Source organism: Hydra vulgaris, chromosome 03, assembly GCF_038396675.1.
Source record: "Hydra vulgaris chromosome 03, alternate assembly HydraT2T_AEP".
In the NCBI taxonomy this organism is placed as follows: Eukaryota; Metazoa; Cnidaria; class Hydrozoa; order Anthoathecata; family Hydridae; genus Hydra; species Hydra vulgaris.
The window spans coordinates 5,885,521-5,908,728 of record NC_088922.1 but is presented as its reverse complement, the minus strand read 5'-3'; the positions used below and the strand labels follow the sequence as shown (position 1 = coordinate 5,908,728).

Here is a 23,208-nt window from a genome sequence, read left to right as displayed (position 1 = left end):
GTTAAAACAGTTTTGGTTTTTACAGTTATTTTTTTTTCAGGAAATGCTTTATTATATTGCTTGCAGAATTGATTTAAAAATAGATCATATGCGTTGTTAACGTCATGTGACTGCAATACCAAATTCCAATTAACGTTGTCTTTTAAAAGATTTTGAAATTTTTTTACCGAGTTTTCATTGATCTGTCGCCTAAATATAATGGATTGAGAAAGAATACTGTTAAATAATATATTGTTAGTAACTAGAAATGTTGGGAAATGATCTGATAAGTCAGTTTTGATTATGCCTGTGTAAACACTGTTATTAAGATGGTTATTAGTTATTATATTATCAAGAAGTGTAGAAGAGTTGTTAGTCACTCTCGTTGGCTTGTTTATTGACGGAATTAAATTATATTGAAGAAGAGTATTAATAAAATTGTTAACATTATTATTTGAAGCATGGTTTATTAGGTCTATGTTAAAATCCCCAACTAAGTAGGCATGACTTCGGGTTTTATTAATATTTGTTAAGAATGGTTTAAGATGAGTTTTAAATTTTTTTAAGCTAGAAGATGGAGGTCTATATGTGGCATTTATAATTATTTTTTTTGTGGTTTTATTTATTATTTCAATGCATAATGACTCACAATCTTTTTCATTTACACAGAGATCGTGACGTAAATTATAACTAATTGAGTTGTGAACAAAAATACATACACCCCCACCAACACCAAAACCACGTGGTTAATGAACTGATGAGTAATTAATTAGTTTAAATTGGGCATGTGTTTCACCACGCTTACACCAAGTTTCCGTTAGACAAATAATTTTAAAATCGTGTTTTAATTCATCCAACAAAAACCTTAGATTTTCAAAATTTTTATTTAAACTTCGAATATCAATGTTTAAAATTGAAAAACTATTTTTTTTTGTTGAAGATATTGAGAAGATTCAATAACTGTATAGTATTGGCTTTCAATTTTTTGATTAAAGTTATTAGAGTCATCGACGTCACTGAGTGCGACATTTTCATCTAGAAATTCAATTATAAAGTTTTCCTCTATTTTAAAGTAACACATATATAATTAAACGCAAAAATAGTTAATAAAATAATTAGGAATAGTTAAAAGAAAAGTAATAAACCAAACTCTTACTGACACGGTTTCGGGATTTCTTTCGTTTTCTTAGACACCCATTCGCGTACAATCAGCTTATCATATGAAATGTATGCAAATTTTCCCAGCTGCCGCTCAATTTTCATTTTTTCTCTAAGTTCTTTTCTTATTAAGTTCGTTTCGAAGCAAAAATCTTCGTTTATGTAGATATTTTCCCCCTTTAATTTAGAAGAATTTTTTAAAGTTTCTACCTTATCTTTGTAGTCTAACAGCTTAATAATAATTGTGCGTGGTGTTTTTGTATCTCGGCGTCCACTACGATGCGCTCGTTCAATTCTCACATTTTTCACCCCTAGAGTCTCCTCAAAAAGTTTAATCACTTTTATTTCACTTTCAGACCATGTTTCATTTTCATTTTCTTTGATGCCATCAATCCTAAGGTTATTTCTTCGTGACCGATCCTCTATTTCCCTAAGTTTTTTTTTAAAGTCAATATACTCATCGTTTTTATGTGCTTCGGTTTTACAAAGTCTTTTTTTTTCAATAGACTCAATATTATTTTTGACCTTATTTTCGATAAGTTCCTCGTGGAAATTTAAACTTTCCTTTATATCAAATACATCCTTTTCTAATCGTTTAATTTTTTCCATGCTGTCATTAATGTTTGTTTCAGCTTTTTGTTGTCGATCGCTCGTTATTTTTGCGTTCGCACTGATGAGTTTAAGAATATTTTCTTCTTGTTGTTTTATTAGTAATACTATATCTTTTTTGTACTCCGCAAACATTTCCTTGAACATTATTCAAATTTCACTAATAGTTATTGCCATATTTAATAATTAATAGCAACTTGTATTTTTACTTTTAAATTTGTATTATAAAAAAAAAAAAAAAAAAAATTTCTTCGATCAATAAAAACAAGTCTGTTCACCGTAAAAGTAAATGCGGTAAAAAACTTCATTATCACACAATTAAGCATATGACAGCCAGAACAATTACGGACTTATTGTTGCATATATTACAGATATTAGAGATACAGTGGCTTGCCATATTATTAGACTTAACAAGAAAAAAACAAAGTTACGTAGTAAATACGATTTTCGTGGACAATTTTTTATCATTTAAGGACATTTTACTATGGATAAATAAAAATCAATATTTTTTAAGAACAAATACATGTATTTAAAAGATAATAATAGAAAATAATTAATATAAATAATATGATAATATAATATAATAAATAGAAAATCATAAGAATTAAATAGCTAATAATTTGTATGATATCACTTTGCTGCAATTACGCTTTGTATGCGCCGCAGCACACTCAAAATACACTTTTTAACCGCTGTTTGCAGCTCTTCACTGTGGTTTCACACATACATTAGTTTTTCAATCAACTGCTCATTGTTGTTGTACTTTCGGCCATTTCCCACTTAAGCAGCTCCCATACATTCTCAATCGGATTTAAATCCGGAAAATTTCCAGGCCAATCCAAGACATCAATGTTTTTTCTTTCAAAAACTTTGTAATAGTTTTAGCCTTGTGACATGGTGCTCCATCATGCATAAAAATATATTTTTCTTCATTTGAGAATCATTGTGTCAAATGTGGTATCAGTCTATCATTAGGAATTTCATTATACTGATCTTGTCTCTTTGCCTTTTTTACCATTTGCAGCCTTCTAGAACCTTGAAAATTATTTACCGATCACACCATGGCAGATGTAGGATGCTTACGACCTGAAAAATGCTCTCATCTGAAAAACAAACTAAAACATACACAAATAAGGTTTAAAAAGATACCAAAATCAAGTTAAATTTTACAATTAAAAATTTTTATTCAGCGTTACTTTTTACCAGTCATCCTCTGTAAATATTTTATATTTTTTGCCCAGTTTAGACGTTTCTTCACCATTATGGGTGTTAACTTTGGTTTACGTGCTAGCCGACGTAAAGTTAAATCAAATTTTTAAAGACATCTCTGGACTGTACGTTGGAAAATATCCATGTTTTCTTTGCTGTAAACAAATATTCCTGATTTTTCTGTCGGTCCTGGGTGCTGTTAACCTTTTTCTGCCAGAAGCGTCTTTACGACCAGGTTGTAAAGATATGTCAGAATCAAGTTTTTGCTTCACTATTTTCACAGTGCCTTGCAAAATGTTGAGTATCTCATCTATTTTGTATTGTTACATGGTTGTATTTTTTAATAATGCACGAGTTTCACCTAGTTTTTGTGGAGAAATACCACATACCCTCCTCATTGCTAAAAAAAGAAGATAATATTTAATTAGATTGTGTACTTATCCATAAAAAAATAATTTTATATATTTTTGTTTAAAAAATGTAAGCATTAAGATACGCGATTAATAAAGTATAATAGTTAGTCCCAAAATAATCTTCACAACGAGGTGTTCTAATAATTTTGTTTGTAGAAAAAAACACTTCACATAACGGTTCAATGCAACATCCTTTTCAAACCGACAATATATGGTAAGAATGACAATAAAAGATATGAGCAATGTTGCTATTAATGTAATAACATCTTTGGTAACATTCCCATAGTAAAAAATAATGAAAGAAAAAAATATTAAGTGAGTAGCATAGGTTTTGAGTGGTGTTCTTTTTTAGTTTTTTTCACTAAGTTTAATAATATGTATGTATATTTTGTTATTTTAGCATCTAAAGATGAAATATAGATCAGTCTTTTGCAGAGTAGTTTGACTTTTTTTGTAAGTGTGTGTAATACACACTATATAAATATATACACACACATATATATATATATATATATATATATATATATATATATATATATATATATATATATATATATATATATATATATATATATATATATATATATATATATATATATATTAACACCTTTGCTTCCAACTAGGCTACAAGCAACCACAATTAGAGTAGAAATTACTGGAAATGAAAAAATGAAGTTTTTAGAGCAAGATAAAGATTGACAGATAACTTAAAAGATTGCAAATTATATGAATCAGGAAAGCTAGATAAAAGAAGCGCATTTCAAAAAACTGATGTCTGAGGAAAAAAACTAGACAAATAAGAATTTTTGGAGCACTTAGAAGCAGTCATTGTAAATGGATGAGACTTAATTGAATAACGAATAACACAAAAATGAATTATAGTAGATCGTACAATAGACGCTAGCTCTTTAGAGAAGTGCCCATTACAGTTTTTGGTCTAACTATGTTTACAATGCGTATTTGCACCTTGTCTAAAAGAGAAAGTGTATAATTGGAAGATCTGCCCCATTATATGGCAACAGTATTCCATACAAGGCCGGAATTGAGATTTATAGAGATAAAGAATAGAATCCAGAGTAAGAAAGTGTCGAGCACGATAAAGAGATGAAACCTTAGCAGATGCTAATTTTGCAACTGATTTGATATATAGTTTCCAAGAAAGATCGGACATAAGAGTTAATCCTAAAAGATAAAGGGTATATGACTCATTGAGTACATTACTGTTCATAAATATAGGAAGATCTAAATTATTGCGATAACGATTGGCTGAAAAAAATTGAGTTTTATTTGAATTAAAGTTCATCAGTCACGTGAGCCCCATGCTGTAGCAGAAGTGAAATCCTTTTCAAGCTCAAATGCCCCCTCCAAGCAATCAAAGAGTGTAGGCTTCTTATCATGAAAAGAATAAATGGTAATATCATCAGCGATCAGAGCGTTAGATGTGAGAAATTCTGGAAGATTGTTAATATAAATTAAAGAGTATAGGGCCGACGATTGAACCTTGAGGTACCCCTGAAGTTACAAGATATGAATAAGAGTGCTGTCCATTGAGGACAACTTTTATACGACGATTGGAAAGAAAAAATTCAATAATCTTAAAGATGTTACCAGATACACCGTAAGAAGAAAGCTTATGGAGAAGACTAGTATGCCAAACTTTATCAAAAGCTTTAAAAATGTCAACAGCGATAGCCTTAATCTCTCCATTTTTATCTAATGCATGATAAAACCTATCGGTTATTACTGTTAGCAAATCAGCTGCAGAACGAGAAGATCGAAAACCTTGCTTTTGATAGGAAGAAGACTAATGGGACGGTAGTTAGATGAATCATATCGCTCTCCAGAATTTTTAAAGATAGGGATAACAGATGCCGCTTTCCAGCAAGCTGGAAAATAATACTCTGATAAATGCTTGTTAAATAGTTTTGAAAGTATAGACAGCAGCTCCGGAGAACACTTCTGTAAGACTATAACAGGTATGCTGTCCGTACCAAAAGCTGTAAGAGATTTCCTGACCTGAGAATAGCGGGCTTTGGCTTCAAACAAAACCTATTTACAATGGTTTATTGCAGTTATAAACAGACATCTGTTTTCTGGAGAATTGTTTTGCTGATAGATATGAAAGTAATGGTTTTGATTGGAAATTGCAGCAGCAAAGTTTGAGGTAAACCATGGAGAAAAGTGAGGTTTGTACTGGAATCGTCAATAGGGAATAAAACATTCCATGCTAGCCTGAATCCAAGAATATAAAAATGAGATGATAGTTTTAGAGAGATCAAACCGTAATCAGTAGCACCTAAGTGTAAATGTGGAGAAACTGAGCACTGACTAGGATCATAAACAAAACATAAGTCGAGTAGAGAAGGTAAATAGATTCAGATTTTCTGGAAAACGAGTTGAAAAGTTGACTATTTGAGTTAGAGATCAAGAAAGATAAAAGTTGTGGGCACTAACACCTGCAGAGTCACTGACACTAGAGCCAAGCTATTCAGTCTGATGAGCATTTAAGTCACCAACAACAACGATATTGGCTGAAGGATAAAGAGAGAGAGCTTGATCAATTTGATCAGATATAACATCAAAAAGAGTTCAGTCTTGAAATGAAGGAGAACAATATACAATAAAGAGAAAGGCAATAGAATGAAGTGGTGCTAAAAGAAAGCACATAAAATATTCGTCGGTGGATTCAAACCTAGTTTCCCGACAAATGGATGAAATCTTACGAATGTAAATGCCCAGGCCAAACTTGTGACTATTGGAGTCTTTACGAAATAAAGGAAAATAATGGGTTGTGCCTAATCATAAAAACAGGGACACAAGCAAAACCCATGCTTTGAGTCAAGAAGATTTAGCATTCAACATCCTAAATTGGAAATAATATATTATAAATACATCTATGCCAGTCTTATAGATTGAGAAGGAGTGCAAGGCTGGTCAACAGATAAGATTTGTTTACTCCTTAAGTCTTTGTCAAAGAAGCCTTTAAGAAGACAGTAGCCGGATGCGTTTTATATCTGCCCAAAATGAGTAATTTTATCGAGATACCATCACTGCCCTTTATTCAACCAAGAGCCCCAAGACAGAGGGTGTTTTATTTTGGAGTTGGCTTCTCCTAACCTTTGCGTAAAAAGCGTATCCTACGAAGCAGCAGAGCAGGAAGTAGGTTGTTACATTGCATTTTTGGTTGGTTAGTACATTAGGTTGGTACATTGCATTTTTTTTAGGCTACTCTTGCAAAAACTTCCAAGGCAAGCCCAAACAAAAAGCAATAAATGGTCGAAATTCTCTCATTATGGGTTTTATACTTTGCAAAAAAGATAAAATAATTTTTTTTCTGAAAATTGTCACAGCACTTTTGGAAGTCATATTAGTAAAACAAAGGACCCAGTCAAAAATTATAGAAAAATACTTTCATAGCTTAAGCAAGATTAATCTTTTTCTTGAATTAAAAAGGATTGAATTCAGTTAATAAAATTAATTTTATTAAGATAGAAAGGTGATAAAGTCTATAACAACAAGTAATAAAGAAAAAAACTTAAAACTTTTCTCCTGAGAGAAGCCATTGTCACCATGGACAAGGTAAGAACCATTACAAAAACAACTTTGTGATGAATAATATATATATATATATATATATATATATATATATATATATATATAAATTCTTGCGGCGAAAAAACCACGTGATCGTTGCGTAATTAAAAAATAAAAGTATCTTCCATTATGATATGGGGGCAAACAAACGCGTTGATTTCAGTACAACACTACTTAAACGCTTTGAAAATGTCTTATGATTATCAAGAAAAACTATCAAAAGAGGCTACTGAACGTTATCAAAATAAGTTAGATTTAATAGATAAGCTTTTTATACAAGTAATAAAGTTTATTACAGGAAATTTTATATTAGGTTACATATTAAACACGCTACTGTTTACTTAATTAATTAATAGTAATTAAAAGAAAGAAAAATTTTTTTGCGTAGTCATAAATGTGTACTTCAAGTACTTGCTGCAACTGCCCCAGTGTCCACACAACCGGTCTGAAGGAATAGATCAAATTACTTGTCTTACGTACTTTTGATCAAGCTACCATATTATAAATACTTATTATAAATAATATAAAATACCAATGTCAATAAATAATACATAAATTACACGGGGATTGCACTTGAAAGTCCGAAAAAAGAACCTCAAGGAACAGGCGATGACTGTTTATTTGCTTAATGACAACAACTTCAAACGCAACAATTACTTTACATTTTAATACTGATTAAAATATGTAACTAAATATGTAAAAAAGAAATTATAATATAAAATTTCTTTTTTAAATCTGTCGGGATTAGACAGAAAAATCTATTTTACAGGCTGAAGAGATTTTACTTGATTTTTTAGAACGAAATTTAGCGTTAAATTACAATTAATCTGTGAAATATGTATAAAGGAATTATGGAGTTCAATTAATTCATCATTTTGAAATTATTGCACAGTTTACAGACTAGTCAATAAATAAAACAAAAATACTACATATTGATTTCTAATAATATTTAAAAACTATACATTTTGCTTTAAATTTTCCACAGTGTAATATCTATTCTACATATTTTTAATTTATGTGGAACAAATGTTACAAATAAAAAATATTTTTCACAGTATATGTGAAAAATATTTTTTATTATGTATATACAATGATCAAAATTACTAATTATAACAACTTGAATTATAACATTGTAACAATATTTACAAAGTTTATAGTAAATGGTATGAGGATTAACGATATTCCGTCTTGGCTTTTAGAAAATGCTTAACATTAAAGACTTTTTAACTTCGTTCATGAAGGTACTCTCTAAAACCAGTGACAACAGCAGAAACTCTACTAAAGAAAATGGAACCAATTAATGTTGAAAACGTTATTTACACATAAATGTCTTATGTTAATGTGAAAAATAAAAAAGTAATTTAAAATGTGACCGAATAAATAACAAAGAAGAAACTTACTTTGTGAGATTGTTTTTGTGACCTAAGAACAACCCTAAAGATAAAAAATGCAACAATAAATATATGTTTTAGTTTAAAACATGATTCTTGGCTTTTAGTGAATGATTAGAAGTAGTGATAATAACACTTGGAAACTTTGCTTTGAAAACTGCAGGAATAGTGCCAAACAAGAGATCTCGTTTTTGCATTTGTTTGTTCAAGACACTAACATCCTCCACTCCAGTCAACACATTGTTAATATTTATTTGTTCACTGACTTCATCAACATGAGATTTTTTTTGTACACGATATTCTAAAAAAAATATTTGAATGCTTTAGGTATATAGTAAATACAAACACAGGCATTTAAAAAAAATATGGTCTGATTCAACTATTTTATTAGAAAGCAAAAGTTGTACAAATAAATTTTGTGCTCTACAAGTTATTTAACATTATTTTATCTAAAAAAAAGAGCAACAAACGCATAATTTATAAATGCTTAGTTTTAATGCATAACAAAAATAAATTGCAACTATTACATAAACAGTTTTTACAAAAACATTTTAAACAACAAGATAAACTATATACCAAGAGAATTGTTCAATCTATTTATTCTCCTTTCATTTTGTGACAACAATCGGTTATGTCGTTGGGATGATTCCGCTATATTTTTTTTAGCACCTAACAATGTTAGGTGCTAAAATTTAAATATTTGAACAATTCTATTAAATATTTGAACAAAATTCTAAATATTTGAACACAAATTTGTCTTTAACTTATTTTTTTTTTTTATATATTTCTATTCATAGTAAATATGTTTTTCTTTTAGGAAAAAAAGAGAATTTTGAAAAGCATATTGATGTTCCATCAGTGAATATGTTAGTAACATATTCACTGATGGAACATCAATATGCTTTTCAAAATTCTCTTTTTTTCCTGAAAGAAAAACATACTTACTATGAATAGAAATATATAAAAAAAAAAAATAAGTTAAAGACAAATTTGTGTTCAAATATTTAGATGATTTAAATACAAAACTTACCAGATACAAAATGTTTTGAGCATACATAGATATGTTTTGTATTTGGCGACCAGAGTTCGTTTTTGCAAGATGAATCAACTCTATATATAGCATTAAGCCACAATCTTCATCTCTTTGAATCAGCAGGAAAAATACAAAAACTTAAGTTCGGATGACTTTAGACATTGTTTGAACGATAAAAAACACAGCATTCTTTCACCATTTTCGCGATGTTTGCCGGTCAGCGCAAGAAAGTATCACTCAGAATACGATCAAAGTCCAATGACAAAAATACGTAATTATGCGTGTATTATTTAAATTAAGTTATGCAAATTTTATTTAAATTATTCCATCATTATAAAGCTTGTTATTGACGGTCAGCGCAAGAAAGTATCATTCAGAATACGATCAAAGTCCGCACTTAATTTATACTAATCATGCGAAAGGTTTATTTTTAAATTATGCGAATGTCGAAACGCTTTAAAAATAGCTGTTTACAAAAGTTCTTCCGTCGTAAACGTAATAAGATTATCTCAACTTAGTTAAAATTCATGTGACATAATAAATAACTAAGTGTGATAAAATTTGACACATAACTTGTGTGAAAAAAGTTAAATTAAGGTTGTTAACTGGTAAGCAACATCCAAATTTTACTTAAATTAACTTGATTATACATACTGAATGAAACTATACATACATACTGAATTTATATTATATTATACATACTGAATGAAAATTTGAATGTCGCGTTAAAGGTAAAAAAAAAGTAATCAATATATATTTTTTGATTTATTTTATTTACATATGTTTGTAGACTTGTTTCTATAATTACTATTTTTTTTTAGTTGAAAATAGTATTAAATACGAAAAAACAAAAAAGTTAAAACATACTGAAAAATCCAAAGTCAAATGTTATCATTAAACCAACTTCAAGTATAATTAAAAAAATGCATGCTGAAGACAATTCAGATTCTAATATGAAACTGGTAATAAATGGTATGTCTCAGCAAAAAGGAATATAAAAAAGTTCCACGTTTAACTATGCAGGCCACTATCTATTGAAAATCTAAAATAAGAGCATAACCAGGGAAAAAGCCAATTAAAGGTGATCTTGAAAAAAGTATTATGCTGGCAATTGTACCCAAATAGGAATTAGTTTTTGAAAATAACATTTATTAATTATGCTGCTAAGTTAGCAAAAAAAAAAAAAAAACTGGTAGCAACTACTTAAAGAGTCATGGTTGTGCAAGTCTTCGTTGTCCAGAGCCAATATATTCTTTGCCAAAATTATGTATAGACAGGGGGAAAATTTTAAAATACTTCACATCTTTGGAGAGACTGATACAAAATGAGAACTTATTTAATAAACTAATATGTATTTGGAATATGGATGAAACAGGATCACAACTAGATCATACACCAAAATGTGTTGTTGTAAGTAAAAGGATCAAAATATATTCAGAGTCAAACAAGTGGCAACAAAGAAACCATTACTAATATAGCTTGTATAAATGCAGCTGGTCATACCACCTCATAATAGTGAAGGAGCAACATTGAGTGTTTCTTGCTGGACTAAACAAGGTTTTGTTAAGTTACGGTTTGAAAATTTTTTTTTTTTCAAATATTAGTTCTGCAAGGCCACTGATTTTAATTCTAGAAAGACATGAGGTGTAAAACTTCCAGTTCACATCCACAACTGGTTGCAGCTTTTGGTCAGCACAGTTTTAAAGCCACTAAAAAATATGCATTCTGATGTCTATCAAACAATGATGAATAAAACTACAGGGGATAAAGTTTCACATTCTAAGTTATTTGGTTTATTTTCTAAAGCGTATCAATATGACATCACAACAATGCAAGAACTCAACCTGGAGTAAAAGATGATTCAATTGATTTTTCTATTCGAGACACTACTGTGGATATTAATACAAATGTAAGTTTTGAAGAAGTAAAGGTTAATAAATCAACATTAGTTACAAAAGGTTCGTTTAATAGTTCATTGGTGCTTCATGGTTTTAAATTGTAAGTATTTTTTTGAATTCTTTTGAATAATAAAAAATAGCCTCTCACAACACATCAATAGAACTCAAGTTTTCATTCCCATTAAATGGTTCATCTAGTCTATTAGACAAAGACTCCAATATTTTCACTTATCCTTCACTACAAATTAAACAAAAGAAGATTAACTCAAAAACTCTGTTTTACAGTTGTTTTTTTTCACATTACAGTCTTACAACACGAAGCTTGAAGACAGCTGCAAAAGTAGCTTGTAAAAAGAGAAAAGTTGAATAACAAAAGGTATTAAAAGAAAAATAAAGGAAAACTGTGAACTATAAAAAGAAGTTAGCTGAGATATCAAATTTGAAAAAATCAACCTCTATTGAAGAATTAAAATATTGAAGATATTGAAAATTATCAAGATATTGAAGAAAATGATGGTATTTAGCAATAAGTTTTTTTAACTTTTTTTCGGGGTTCATTACCTGCACTTAGCATACAATGAGTTAAACTGAATAAATTATATATATTGATTTATTTTTTAGTTTTGTTTTATATCTAAATAATTGCATTAAAATAAATAAATTTTCAATGCTCTATTATTCTGTTCGACGTGTTTCCCATTTACGGATCATTGGCCAATAAATGGTTAAGACATTTGCTAGTATTTGATATAAAATACAAGTCAGTATTTGGTGAAATCTTTATTACCTGCATTATATGTAATTTGATGTTGCGATAGTTACAATAATCCTTGCTTAAATTGAAAGAGCTTTTATTGATCTAAAATTTATATTAAAAATAACTAAAGTATATATGTGATATATACTTCAATTAATTTCTGCAATGGGTATTTCTTATAAAAATGTGGCCTATAACTGGCGAAGTTGTTTGCACTTTTTTTTAAACTGAATAAATGAAGCTTTTGTGTGACCTAAGAGGGAGTTAATTAAAATTGTCCTATTCATTAAGAGGAGTACCTTAATGAATAGGGCAGTTCTCGTGAAATGCTCTTTTTAATTTCATAAAGTTGCTTAACTTATATATTGAAAACAGTTTGATGACCATTAACTCTTGCACTATTATGTACTTTTGGTAAAAAGAACGATTTAGTAGACCTGGTCATTTATCCCATTTATTTAGAACTACTCATTAAAATGGACAAAAAAATTATTGAATGGGACAAATATAAAAGATTAAAAAATGAAATGAGGTCAGTAGTAAGTTTCAAGTAAGTTAAGCTGTAAAGGTTGTTTCTACCACTTAGGGTGCCAAAAAGGCAGCGCATATGGTATACATTTACGCAATAGGAGTGCCAAAACTTTTTTTTTAAGGATTAATAAAGTAGGTATAAAAATTTTATAATTTTCAGTATGTATTCTTTTCAGTAATACTTCTTCCACTGACGGGTCGATTTTACGAACGAAGTACAATGTTTTCTTCACGCCATTATGTCCTGTAGATCTATGAACGTGCTCGATTTCTTTGGAGGATAGCGAAGTACTAATAATACCACTTGCTGCCATTTCAGATGGTTTATCAACCAATTTTAACCAACTATTAGACACTCTAGTAAGGGCATCGGCCAGGTTAAATTCCGAAGCGACAAGCCTAATATCTACTTTGAGTTGGTGTACTGTTTTTGATGTACTGTTTTTGATAAAAAATAATCCTATTAAAACGGAGAATATTAAATATTAAAAAAAACTAGACTAATAACAAAAAAGGAAAAAGGGAATGAGCTGACATGAAAGATAATGAATAATTAAAATAACACAACATTTAATGATCAGATTCTGATCATTAAACGTTGTGTTATCTCATTTATTCCTTCTAAGAAAGGTGATAGAAAATAAAATATAATAAAAGGATGTAAATAAATACTATGATAAGACAAAAAAAATGAAATCACTTGAATAATAGCAACAAATGCAAAATGCAACAATAGTAAAAATAATTAGCAACCACAAAAAACCACAAAAAAAAAAAAAAGCATGACAATATAAACAGTACACATGTCTGTATTGATGTACCAATGTTTTCAGAACAGTCACGAGTTATCTGATTAAATTTATCCATAGGCCCTGATTCGAGATCCTCAAGTTGATCTCTTACGTTAAATGGGCTATGGGGATTGAACCACGATTAGATCTGAAAATACACAAATTCACGCTTAATTTTCTCTGCACAAATTTTTTTTTTTTTAAATATCAAACATCAAGACACATTTTTTTCTTCCATTATATTTGCAATATTCTTGAGTATTCTCCTTAACACCATTTCGTTTGATGCGTTTGTCCTCAATCCAGATTTTTCTGCGAGTGTGTCGGTAACTAAATGGAACACCGCTTTCGAATCGGTGCAGATATACAAAACTTCCATTTTCGAGTTAAGGCCCATATTTAATCCTTTAATCACTGCATCAAGTTTGGACATGTTTATATGCGCTGTGTATGTTTTCTTAACCGACCTGCGTCTTCGATTATATTGCCATTAAACTCGACAACCACGTCTAGTACGATTGAACTAGCATCTACCCAATTTGTTGCCTGACGTTTTTGTCAGGGCGTTTGCTGTTCTTTTAACATACGACAACGCTACACGCAACCAACCACAAACTGGAAGATTTCCTGTCATTCTTCCGCACAAAAAAAAGATATTACGTCTTGTTAACGAATTCGGAATTTCACAAAAATCGTTATCTCTTCTCCAACATAACTTTTTGTTTTCCATTCTGACTTGTAAACCAAGAACTCTCGCTCCATCGGATACGCGGACCGCCGGCTTACAATTAAGCCCAAAGATTTCCAAATGATCAAGTACGCGACAAACAGGTACTATGTCTTCAACAAAAATATCATTAATGTATGATGACGTTCCTTTCCAGATTGTTTCACCTTGCGATAGCACTTTGTCTAATACCGCTTTCGCTATGACTGGCGCAACGTTTAGTTCGAATCCCAAACGTGTTAAACAAAACTTTGTCCACGGAACACAACATTTTGGTAAGTCCAGAGTTTCTCATCGATTTTTAGTTGCATATAAGTTGAAGATAAATCAATTATTGAAATATTTTTTCCAAACCGTCTCTAGTCTTGAAGTTTGTCAGCACACGCATCTGTGTTCGCAGTGAATGCTTCAATAAACGTGTTCAGCTCCCTGAAGTCTAATACTGGTCGCACTTTTCCTTTGTTTTGCTGCATGAGAGGAACCAAACCCTTTATTGGACCGTGTTTCTTTAAATCGTACTTTTGAAGCCATTTTTTCTCTATCCACCCTTCAATTTCTTTTTCGTAATTGTGTTTTATGCCAACAGGGATAGTGTATTCAGCAATCTTATTCACTAGAGTTTCAGGTTGAGAATTATTGTTCCATTTCCACGCAATTATCCATTCTCGATTTTGTTTCTTAAACAAAGCTGTAAAATCCCGAGATATTATATTCGTATTACTGACATCTTTTGAAATATCACCTTTTAGTCCAAGTAAACATGATTCGTTTCTTCCCATAAAACAAACATCACGAGTTGCGGATATTGATACTCCACCAAAAGCCACTATTCCATACCCATCAAAAACAATAACAAAGTGGTTTGAAGTCAACTACAAGTGCTTCCACAAAAACTTCATTTTCATTAGGTGTGACAATTCTAGTTCGGCTAACGTTCTTCGTACTGTTGTTGTTGTCAATTAACAGTTACCACGCTAAGTATTTTCTTCGTAATTTTTGGCGCACATTATTTATAAATGATGCAGCAGGTACATTCTGAGTCGATTAACACATTCCGAGAAACGCCATTAATGTTCAACCGTATAGTAGGTAACGCCATTATTGATTGTTTAGGGAGAGAACTGGCGCAAACATCTTCTCTCTCGGCACGTTTTTTGGACACATTCTTGATGTGTCCTTTCTCTTGACACGAGTAAGACAAAACATTGCTTGTCTCCCGTCTTCGACCCGACTTGTTTCGATTACTATTTCTTCGCAGATGACTATCTCTTGCAAAATGAATGGGGAGTTAACATTCGTAACAATTTGGTTGCGTTTGATCTTCTAACAACCTCGGCTCAGCACGTCTGTAGTTTACATACCAGTTCAACTTTTTCCAGCCATTCTGCGACTGATTGTTGATCGTTTCCACTTAACTCCGGAATTAACTTTAAATCAACTTTAGTCGACATTTTAGCCGAAATAGCTTTTTGTTTCACATCAAAAAGAACTTTATGAGTCAAGCGTAAAACGCCTCTCTCTTAACGTAATTCAACATAATTTATATACTAATTCTCTTGATATTTACAATTATGTCTTTACATTATATACAAATACGTCTATATACATATACAATTATTTACAAGTAACTCAAATCGATCGTTACCTTTAAAACAATCATTAACTATAATTACACTTTACAACAAAATACTTGAACTCAAGGGATTTCATTTATTAAAATATTTAAACTAGAGAGACAATTGGAGTTAAGCAATTTGAAAAATTATATCATGAATTAAAAGTAAATCCTTAAATATTTTTTACGTTGTCATAATTATTTGTGATATAACGAAATATGATAAGTGCTAAAAAAACATATAATTAAGATTTACAATCGTAATAAAAGCTTTTATTGATAATGACTATCACAAAAACAACATGTTGTTTTTGTTATATATTTGTCATCAATGTTACAGTATAAAACTAAAGAGCTGAAACACAATCAACCATAAAAACTAGTTTTGTAATGTTACCATCGGCAACTAATGGTAATACCAGTAAACATAATCATTTTTACCTTAATTATGTAGAATTCCAATTTCTCCCTAACTGTTATCTGATGATTAATAGAGTAAATTTCACATCATATAAATTTACTAAATTAAAACCATGTTTCAACAGTAGGCAAACTAATAAAGCAATGACAAACGCAACTAAAAAAAAAAGGAAAATTGTTATGTTTAAAAAAATTATTATATATTAAAAAAATATATATTCATTGAAATGTAATTAATAATAAATACTTATTACAAATACTAAGATTTATACTTAGACTGAAACTAAAAGTGTTTACGGTAAAAATAAATAAATTGAAATACAGCAACACCACTTTCAGAGTTGAAAAAGAACCATTTAGTTTGAAAAAATTGATCTTGTTCTTGAACATGCCTTTACTTAACCAGATCATCTTACTTACTTAACCAGACCATCTTAATTAAGGGACTCTTGACTAAAATAAACCTTATTTAGGTAACACAACTTTTTAGGCATTGCTATCCTTCAAAAATCATGTATTCCTTTAAGACTATATATTAGAAAATGAAAAACTATTTAAATAAGATTTTTTATCTATCATACACTTTTTGCCTGCCATAACAAAAAAAAAAAAAAAAAGAAAAAATACTAAAGTAAAACTAAGTAGTACTAAAAAAAAAAAAGTACTAAAACTACATAAAAAAGGATTATAAATGTTAAAATCAAAATCTCTTTTAAGTTAAAGTACTACATGGTAAAGTTATTGTGCATTGCGAACAAAACCATTCAACACTCTCACATTCTAAAATAAAATCAGGTATGCGTTCACAAACACGATGAAACCAACATTCACATTTTCCACATTGCACCATATGCCTAAATGTATTAACACATAAAAAACAGTCAAAAAAATGTGAATAAAAGTAATGTGTGTAAATAAAATAAAAGTAATAAGTGCGTGCGTGCGTGCGTGCGTGCGTGTGTGTGTGTGTGTGTAACTAGTTAGATTGAAAAGCTAAAACATAATTTAAATATTTCACTTACTTTGACAACTTTATCAGAAGCCATCCAAATTTGCCGACATACGCAATAAAGAGTAAAATTAAATTCTTTTTCTTTGCAAAATCTAGTCAATTTTCCAGTCTTTGGAAACTCATTTAAGTGGTTTTCTATAACACTTTTAAATAAATGGTTTCTCATTTCATCATTTTCAAATGAAATGTAGTGTGGATTTGAGCCGGTACAAGCAATGTGCTGTGCAAACGCCAATGCAAACAAACCACAGTCTACACCATTTGTTTGTTGTTGCACAGGTAAGACTCGTACTTTCAAACTGTCTTTGGTGCACTGCATTATTGCACAAATTTGTCTGACAACATAGTTCTTTATTTTGCCCTTAAACATGCTGTCTAACAGAAATACCTCACCTTCAGAGCACCCAAAAGTGCTTATTGTCAGCCAGTGTACATCACCATCATGTAATACCTGTACAAAGGAGCCCTTTACCACACAAAATGACAAATTTTGCCCCAAAACTGGATCCTGCAGACCAGAAACACCAGTTATCATTTTTTGTACCGAATGGATGACATTGTCTGACAACATCTGATGGGTTGTAATATCATTCATATCATCTGATGAGAGTTTTGTCTGAGGAAGTAAAACCAGTTTTTCTACTAAATGTTCATCATTGTTATGTGAAATAACTATCTCATGGTCAACAACAAACCTTTCTTTGTTTACAGGCTCATCAACAATTTTATGTTCAATTGAGTCAACTAAGTAACTCTCTGCTACTATAAACACTTTAGAAGCATTTGATGTTTTTTCTTTTTGTGATCCAACACGCTTAGTTTGAGCTTTTATTGGTTTCCGTACAGGAATAGAAATATGTTTTTTGCTTAATTTATTATTTGTTTGAGTGACAGGAATCCCAGATTCTCTTACTCTTCCTTTGTTTAGTTTGTCTATTAGAGTGGAAAGAGTTTTATGTAACATCACTAGTTCATCAGAGTTTGCCTCAAATTCAAATGATAAGTTCTTAATAGTATTAAGCATCTCCCTAACATCGACACCAGAATAAATGGGAATATGTTTTTTACATATGTCATTCTGATCTTCTACAGTTGTATTTTTTTTTAAAGACAAAGATGACTCTTTTAAAGGTGAAAGCAACTTTGAAAAATTAAAAGGTTTTTTTTCATGGAATATATCATAGTTATCTTCATCTAAATTTAAGAATGGAGAATTTACATAAAGTTTTGATAATGTATTCCATGACCAAGCAGGATACTTTTTGAATATAGCAAAAAAATGTTTGCAGGGATAGCCTGTTGATATCCAATCATAACAAGTAAATTTTGGCATAATATTTTCATCACCAAAATGCACAAAGTATTTTGTAGAAGAATCAATGGTACTAGATACAGTAAAGATACCATGTTTCATCATTACAACTGTGTTCAAATCCATATAATCAGCAGTAGATTTTCGCAACAAGCTATGCTTAACTAAACTACGAGGGCGATTATATAAATATTTTGGCACCCAACAGCCATATCTCCTGTATCTTGCATCCATTTTGAAGTTGGCATCAGTGTAGCTAAATTGAATAGATAAAACTTTATAAAAATAAAAAGATTATATTAAAATCATTACTGTGAACTTTTAAATTGACAATAGTCCCTTTCAAACATCAGTTCAATGACTTAACTTTTCTTTTAAACTAACCTTTCTAGCTTATCAGTGAAGAATTCTTCAATTAATAAAGTTAACATGCCTGTCAAAGAAGAGTTGTTATATTTCTTTAAATAGCAATACTTAAATGACTCATTTTGTCTTTCAACACCACTGTTTGTGTTGCAATTAATTAGAAGACGATTTTGCCTATACCACCAGATCCATCTCTAAACAATAAGAAAGAAATTCTACTTTTACATACCTTACCTTAAAATAATACAAACCAAACCAAATGATTGCCACAAAATGTATTCTCAAATAAAGGTTTAATTATTTAAACTCATGTTTAATAATAAATACCTTTTTTATAGGCATCCAATACATTTCAACATAATGTTTTAATTTAGAAAAACCATCTTGACACCAAAAGTCAGAAAGCTCTAACGCTTTTATAGCATCTACTTCTTCTTCACAAGATCTTGACCAAGCTATACATCTTAACAATTTTAAAATATCTTCTTTTTTACTAAAACAACCATTGGAAGTTTTTTTTATCCAACGATCCCATGCCTGTTCTCTATGAAAATCGCAGATGAATACTTCACACCCTAATAAGAGAACAAAATTTTATTTAAAATGATTATGAACTTAAATCGCATGAAATATAAAAAATGATTTCTTTAAAGAAGTTAATAACTTAAAAATTAAATAAATAAATACAGATTGGAAAAACACCAAAAAAAACAGATTCCAAAGCACGTATCTCCTCATTACAATAGTCAGTCATGCAGTATAAAGGTTGAAAATCAAGATTCCAAGATTTGATGACATTAAGTGCTTTTTTTATTGTATCAAAAGTTTCACTTTCAGATACAAATGTTGCAACTATTTGAAAATCAACATTAGTTTTAACAACTAAGAAAAACAATGGTAATGAATATCTAGTGGTCTTATATGTTGCATCTAAAAACACCATTTCATTACCATATTTATTTAGAAGTTTTTTTTGCCAACCAGCTTGATAAACAAACAACAGCTCATCCTTACTATGACTTCTTTTTGGATGGTAATGTATTTTGACAGTGGTGTCAGAAACCTTCCACTCATTAATTTTGTTTTCTAAACAATCTTGATCAATGTTTGAGAATCTGAAAAATTAATAAATCTAAAAACTTTTTGATAATATGAAACATCTAAAAGTACTAAAAATTAAATAAAAAAATTACCTAAGCTTTTGACGTTCAATGACTATGTGTGTACGAATGATATTATTTCTTGGATAGAACCTTCTGTTGTTAGAAGGAGGCAAATCTTTTTTTCCAAACATATCACTAACCATAATTTTTAAAAGCCTCTTCATCTCACATACATTTGAAACGCCTTGTTTCACAAATTCAGAAATCTTTGTTGACAATCGATGGTCAATTTTCTGAGACAGGAGTTCACTCTAAAAATAGTATTGAGTAACACAAAATGTAACTACTTATCTGCATTCGTACTACTACATCAATTAATAAAACAGTAGCAAGATATGAAAGGTACATATTATTACGCACAAATAATATAAAATTAGTTGTAACTTTGTACATGTATAAAAATCATGCTTAGCATTACTACTAGCATTACAATATGAAAAATATGTTTCAAAAATATAGTAATAATAATAATAATAAAAAGAAGAATTAATGATTAACACAGTTTGCAATATAGTATCAAAGCGCAAAGCAATTACTTTTCCAAGTGGATGATTTCGGTGACATAATAGGCAGTCTATTTCAACTTTAATTTTTCTACAAAATACAAAAGTATTATGCTTCATCAAAGAATTTCGAATATCTCTTGATACTTGGTTTTTGTAATAATTTGTCATGTTGACAACCTGAAAATAAAATGACAGAATTGATCATTCTTTTTATTGTTATAATTTTTCTAATAACGATAGATTCATTAAAAATGTGACTAAAAAAAAAAATTACGGTTTTGTAAAATACCTTTAAACTAGTAAAATATACAATCTCTTTCATGTTAACTTTTGCAGGACATTCAAACTTCTTAGTGTCTTGAATAATCACATATTCACCTCTGTACCAATGATCAAACTTCTGTAATAATAATAACAATAATAATATCATATTATTATTATTATTATTATTTTTATTATTATTATTATTACTATTATTATTATTAGTAGTAGTAGTATAATAAACATAAACATCTACTTTTGTTCTATTTAATTTAAAGAATTTTAAGTGAAATTAAAGAACATTTGTTACAATAATAAATAAGACTATTTAATTGTTACTTTTTGATTTTCTTTTGCATCGATATACTTTTGCTTAGCATTAGAATTCCGATCAACGCCATGATGACAATCAAACCTTTTTGATGACAAAACAACGTAAGGCGTATTAAAAAATTCTGGGGATGTTTCCCATAACACTTTGTGCTTGAGTGAAAATATATCTAAAAAATGAAACAAAAGTTATTCAAAAATGTATTTATATAATATTAAACTCATTAAGCTTTAAGCAGTTGAAAACAAATATTTAAAGAGAAATGGAATCAATAGGGTGTCTGTCTAAGAGTTGCTCAACTGCTTTTTAATAAGATGAAAAGGTTAACAGTTTACTTTTATCTCATCAATACACAGTTTAGTCTGTCATTCAAAAGTCATTCGAAGCTTTCATTGACCTCCCTGATTGAAAACCAGTTTTAAAAGCATATTGGATTACATGAGGTTGCAACTTTTAGTTTTAGGAAGTTTAGGAAATTCTTGTTGCTCACACTGCTTTTTAATAATATCAAGAGGTCACCATTTTACTTTTGGGCCATCCACACACAGTTTTGTCAGATTTATGCAATTGATTGTTGCCAAAGATGTGGTTGTACTCAAGTAAATTTTTTGGGTGGCCCAAAATTTGAGTCAAAGTATTTGTATTCAGCATGATTTAGATTGCTGTTCCAAAACCAAATATTTAGAACCATTTAGAGATTTCCTGATATTTTCTGTTAAAAGTGTAAACGATGCTAAAGACCAAAACTAATAACTAAGTTTTTTTTAGAATAAAACTTAAATTTTTTTCATAATGATTAAATATTAATATATTTGAACAATCTTTTGAGCGATATGATTTTTAAAATAGTAACCTAAAAAAAGAATATTATTACAAAATTAAAAAATTCCCTGACTTTCCCTGATTTTAAACGAAATCAAGCTTTTCCCTATATTTTCCCTGATTATATCTAAATTCCCTTGACTTTCCCTAAACTCCCTGATTCGGTGGCAACGCTGTATGAACTGTTTATTATTTAAACTGTATAGATATAATCATAAGCTGTAAACACAGTAGAGACAAAAAACTCCATAAATTTGAATAACTGATTATTGCAAAGTGTATATCACAACTTAAATAAAGTAACTCTGAACTTTCATTTAGTTTACATTGTTCCAAAACTTTTTACCTGTACTACCAAAATCCTTTGGAGTTGAAAAAGCAGCAAAGCGAACAGTATTATCTATCTCATAGTTATGAAGACACTGATTGGCTTCTTTAACTGAATCACATATGTAGATATCACTTTTACCTGAAATGTGAAGATCTTATTAATTTCAAAATAAATGCAAAGAAAATATTGTAGAGCAAATAATAACTAAAAATCTTGCAAACTTGAAATTTTTGTTGGTTCATTAACAGATAGAAGATAGTGTTCAGCTTCTTCGACAGAATTGTAAATACAAACCGTTTTTTTATCTAAAATTTGAATTTGCATAAGTCAAAACCATAATTACTTTGAATGTTTTTGATATAAGTAAAAATTAAATATTCAAAAAAAAAAAAAGTTAAACAAATCACCCTGAAGACTTAAATCATCTTTTGCCTCATTATTTGATATGTCTGAATCATCGTAATCTGATACATCTGAACTAATAACGTAATGATAAAAATTGATAACAACATTATTGTAATCAATAATTAATATTATTATTATAATATTATAATAATACTACTAAAATAATATGATTATTATAATATTATTATTATAATTGTTATTATTGATTAAACTACTAATAATAATAAATAATAAATTACTACTATTTATTTTATTTATATTAATCAATTAATCAATATATTCTGAATTACATGATTTTACAATTCAAGGATGTTTACAAATAGTATAATTACTAATGATTTGTAAACACCTAATAATAATGAATAATAACATAAGAGTAAAATAATAACAACTATAAAAATCATAACGTTAACAATAATAATAACATTAATAATAACTATCATAATAAAAATGGTATTAATAACAATAAAAATAATGGTATTAATAAAAAAAATGATATTAATAAAAAAATGATATTAATAAAAAATGACGATATTAATAAAAATAAAGGTAATAGCAATAATAACAATGATAA

General features: G+C 29.3%; 2 protein-coding genes and 3 long non-coding RNA genes across 5 annotated transcripts; 1 reads left to right on the top strand and 4 right to left on the bottom strand.

The window, feature by feature from the left end:
• Positions 1 to 1,131: 1,131 nt before the first annotated feature.
• Positions 1,132 to 1,893, bottom strand: LOC136078412 (uncharacterized). The gene has a single exon (XM_065794184.1). The coding sequence runs from the start codon at positions 1,891 to 1,893 to the stop codon at positions 1,132 to 1,134; it is 762 nt and encodes a 253-aa protein (XP_065650256.1).
• A 5,926-nt stretch (positions 1,894 to 7,819) lies between these two features.
• On the bottom strand, positions 7,820 to 9,988 carry LOC136077900 (uncharacterized). Its single transcript, XR_010637361.1, has 3 exons — positions 9,384 to 9,988; positions 8,363 to 8,654; positions 7,820 to 8,240 (listed from the first exon to the last, which is right to left on the bottom strand). It is a non-coding gene; the product is annotated as an uncharacterized LOC136077900 (long non-coding RNA).
• Positions 9,989 to 9,992: 4 nt separating this feature from the next.
• Positions 9,993 to 11,897, top strand: LOC136077901 (uncharacterized). Its single transcript, XR_010637362.1, has 2 exons — positions 9,993 to 10,117; positions 10,208 to 11,897. It is a non-coding gene; the product is annotated as an uncharacterized LOC136077901 (long non-coding RNA).
• A 5,055-nt stretch (positions 11,898 to 16,952) lies between these two features.
• Positions 16,953 to 21,504, bottom strand: LOC136078411 (uncharacterized). The gene is made up of 10 exons (XM_065794183.1): positions 21,474 to 21,504; positions 21,085 to 21,245; positions 20,774 to 20,884; positions 20,515 to 20,661; positions 20,009 to 20,229; positions 19,518 to 19,930; positions 19,143 to 19,390; positions 18,834 to 19,009; positions 17,148 to 18,705; positions 16,953 to 16,979 (listed from the first exon to the last, which is right to left on the bottom strand). The coding sequence occupies exons 1-10, from the start codon at positions 21,502 to 21,504 to the stop codon at positions 16,953 to 16,955; spliced, it is 3,093 nt and encodes a 1,030-aa protein (XP_065650255.1).
• A 647-nt stretch (positions 21,505 to 22,151) lies between these two features.
• LOC136077638 (uncharacterized) lies at positions 22,152 to 22,721 on the bottom strand. Its single transcript, XR_010637141.1, has 3 exons — positions 22,637 to 22,721; positions 22,451 to 22,534; positions 22,152 to 22,367 (listed from the first exon to the last, which is right to left on the bottom strand). It is a non-coding gene; the product is annotated as an uncharacterized LOC136077638 (long non-coding RNA).
• Positions 22,722 to 23,208: the final 487 nt, after the last annotated feature.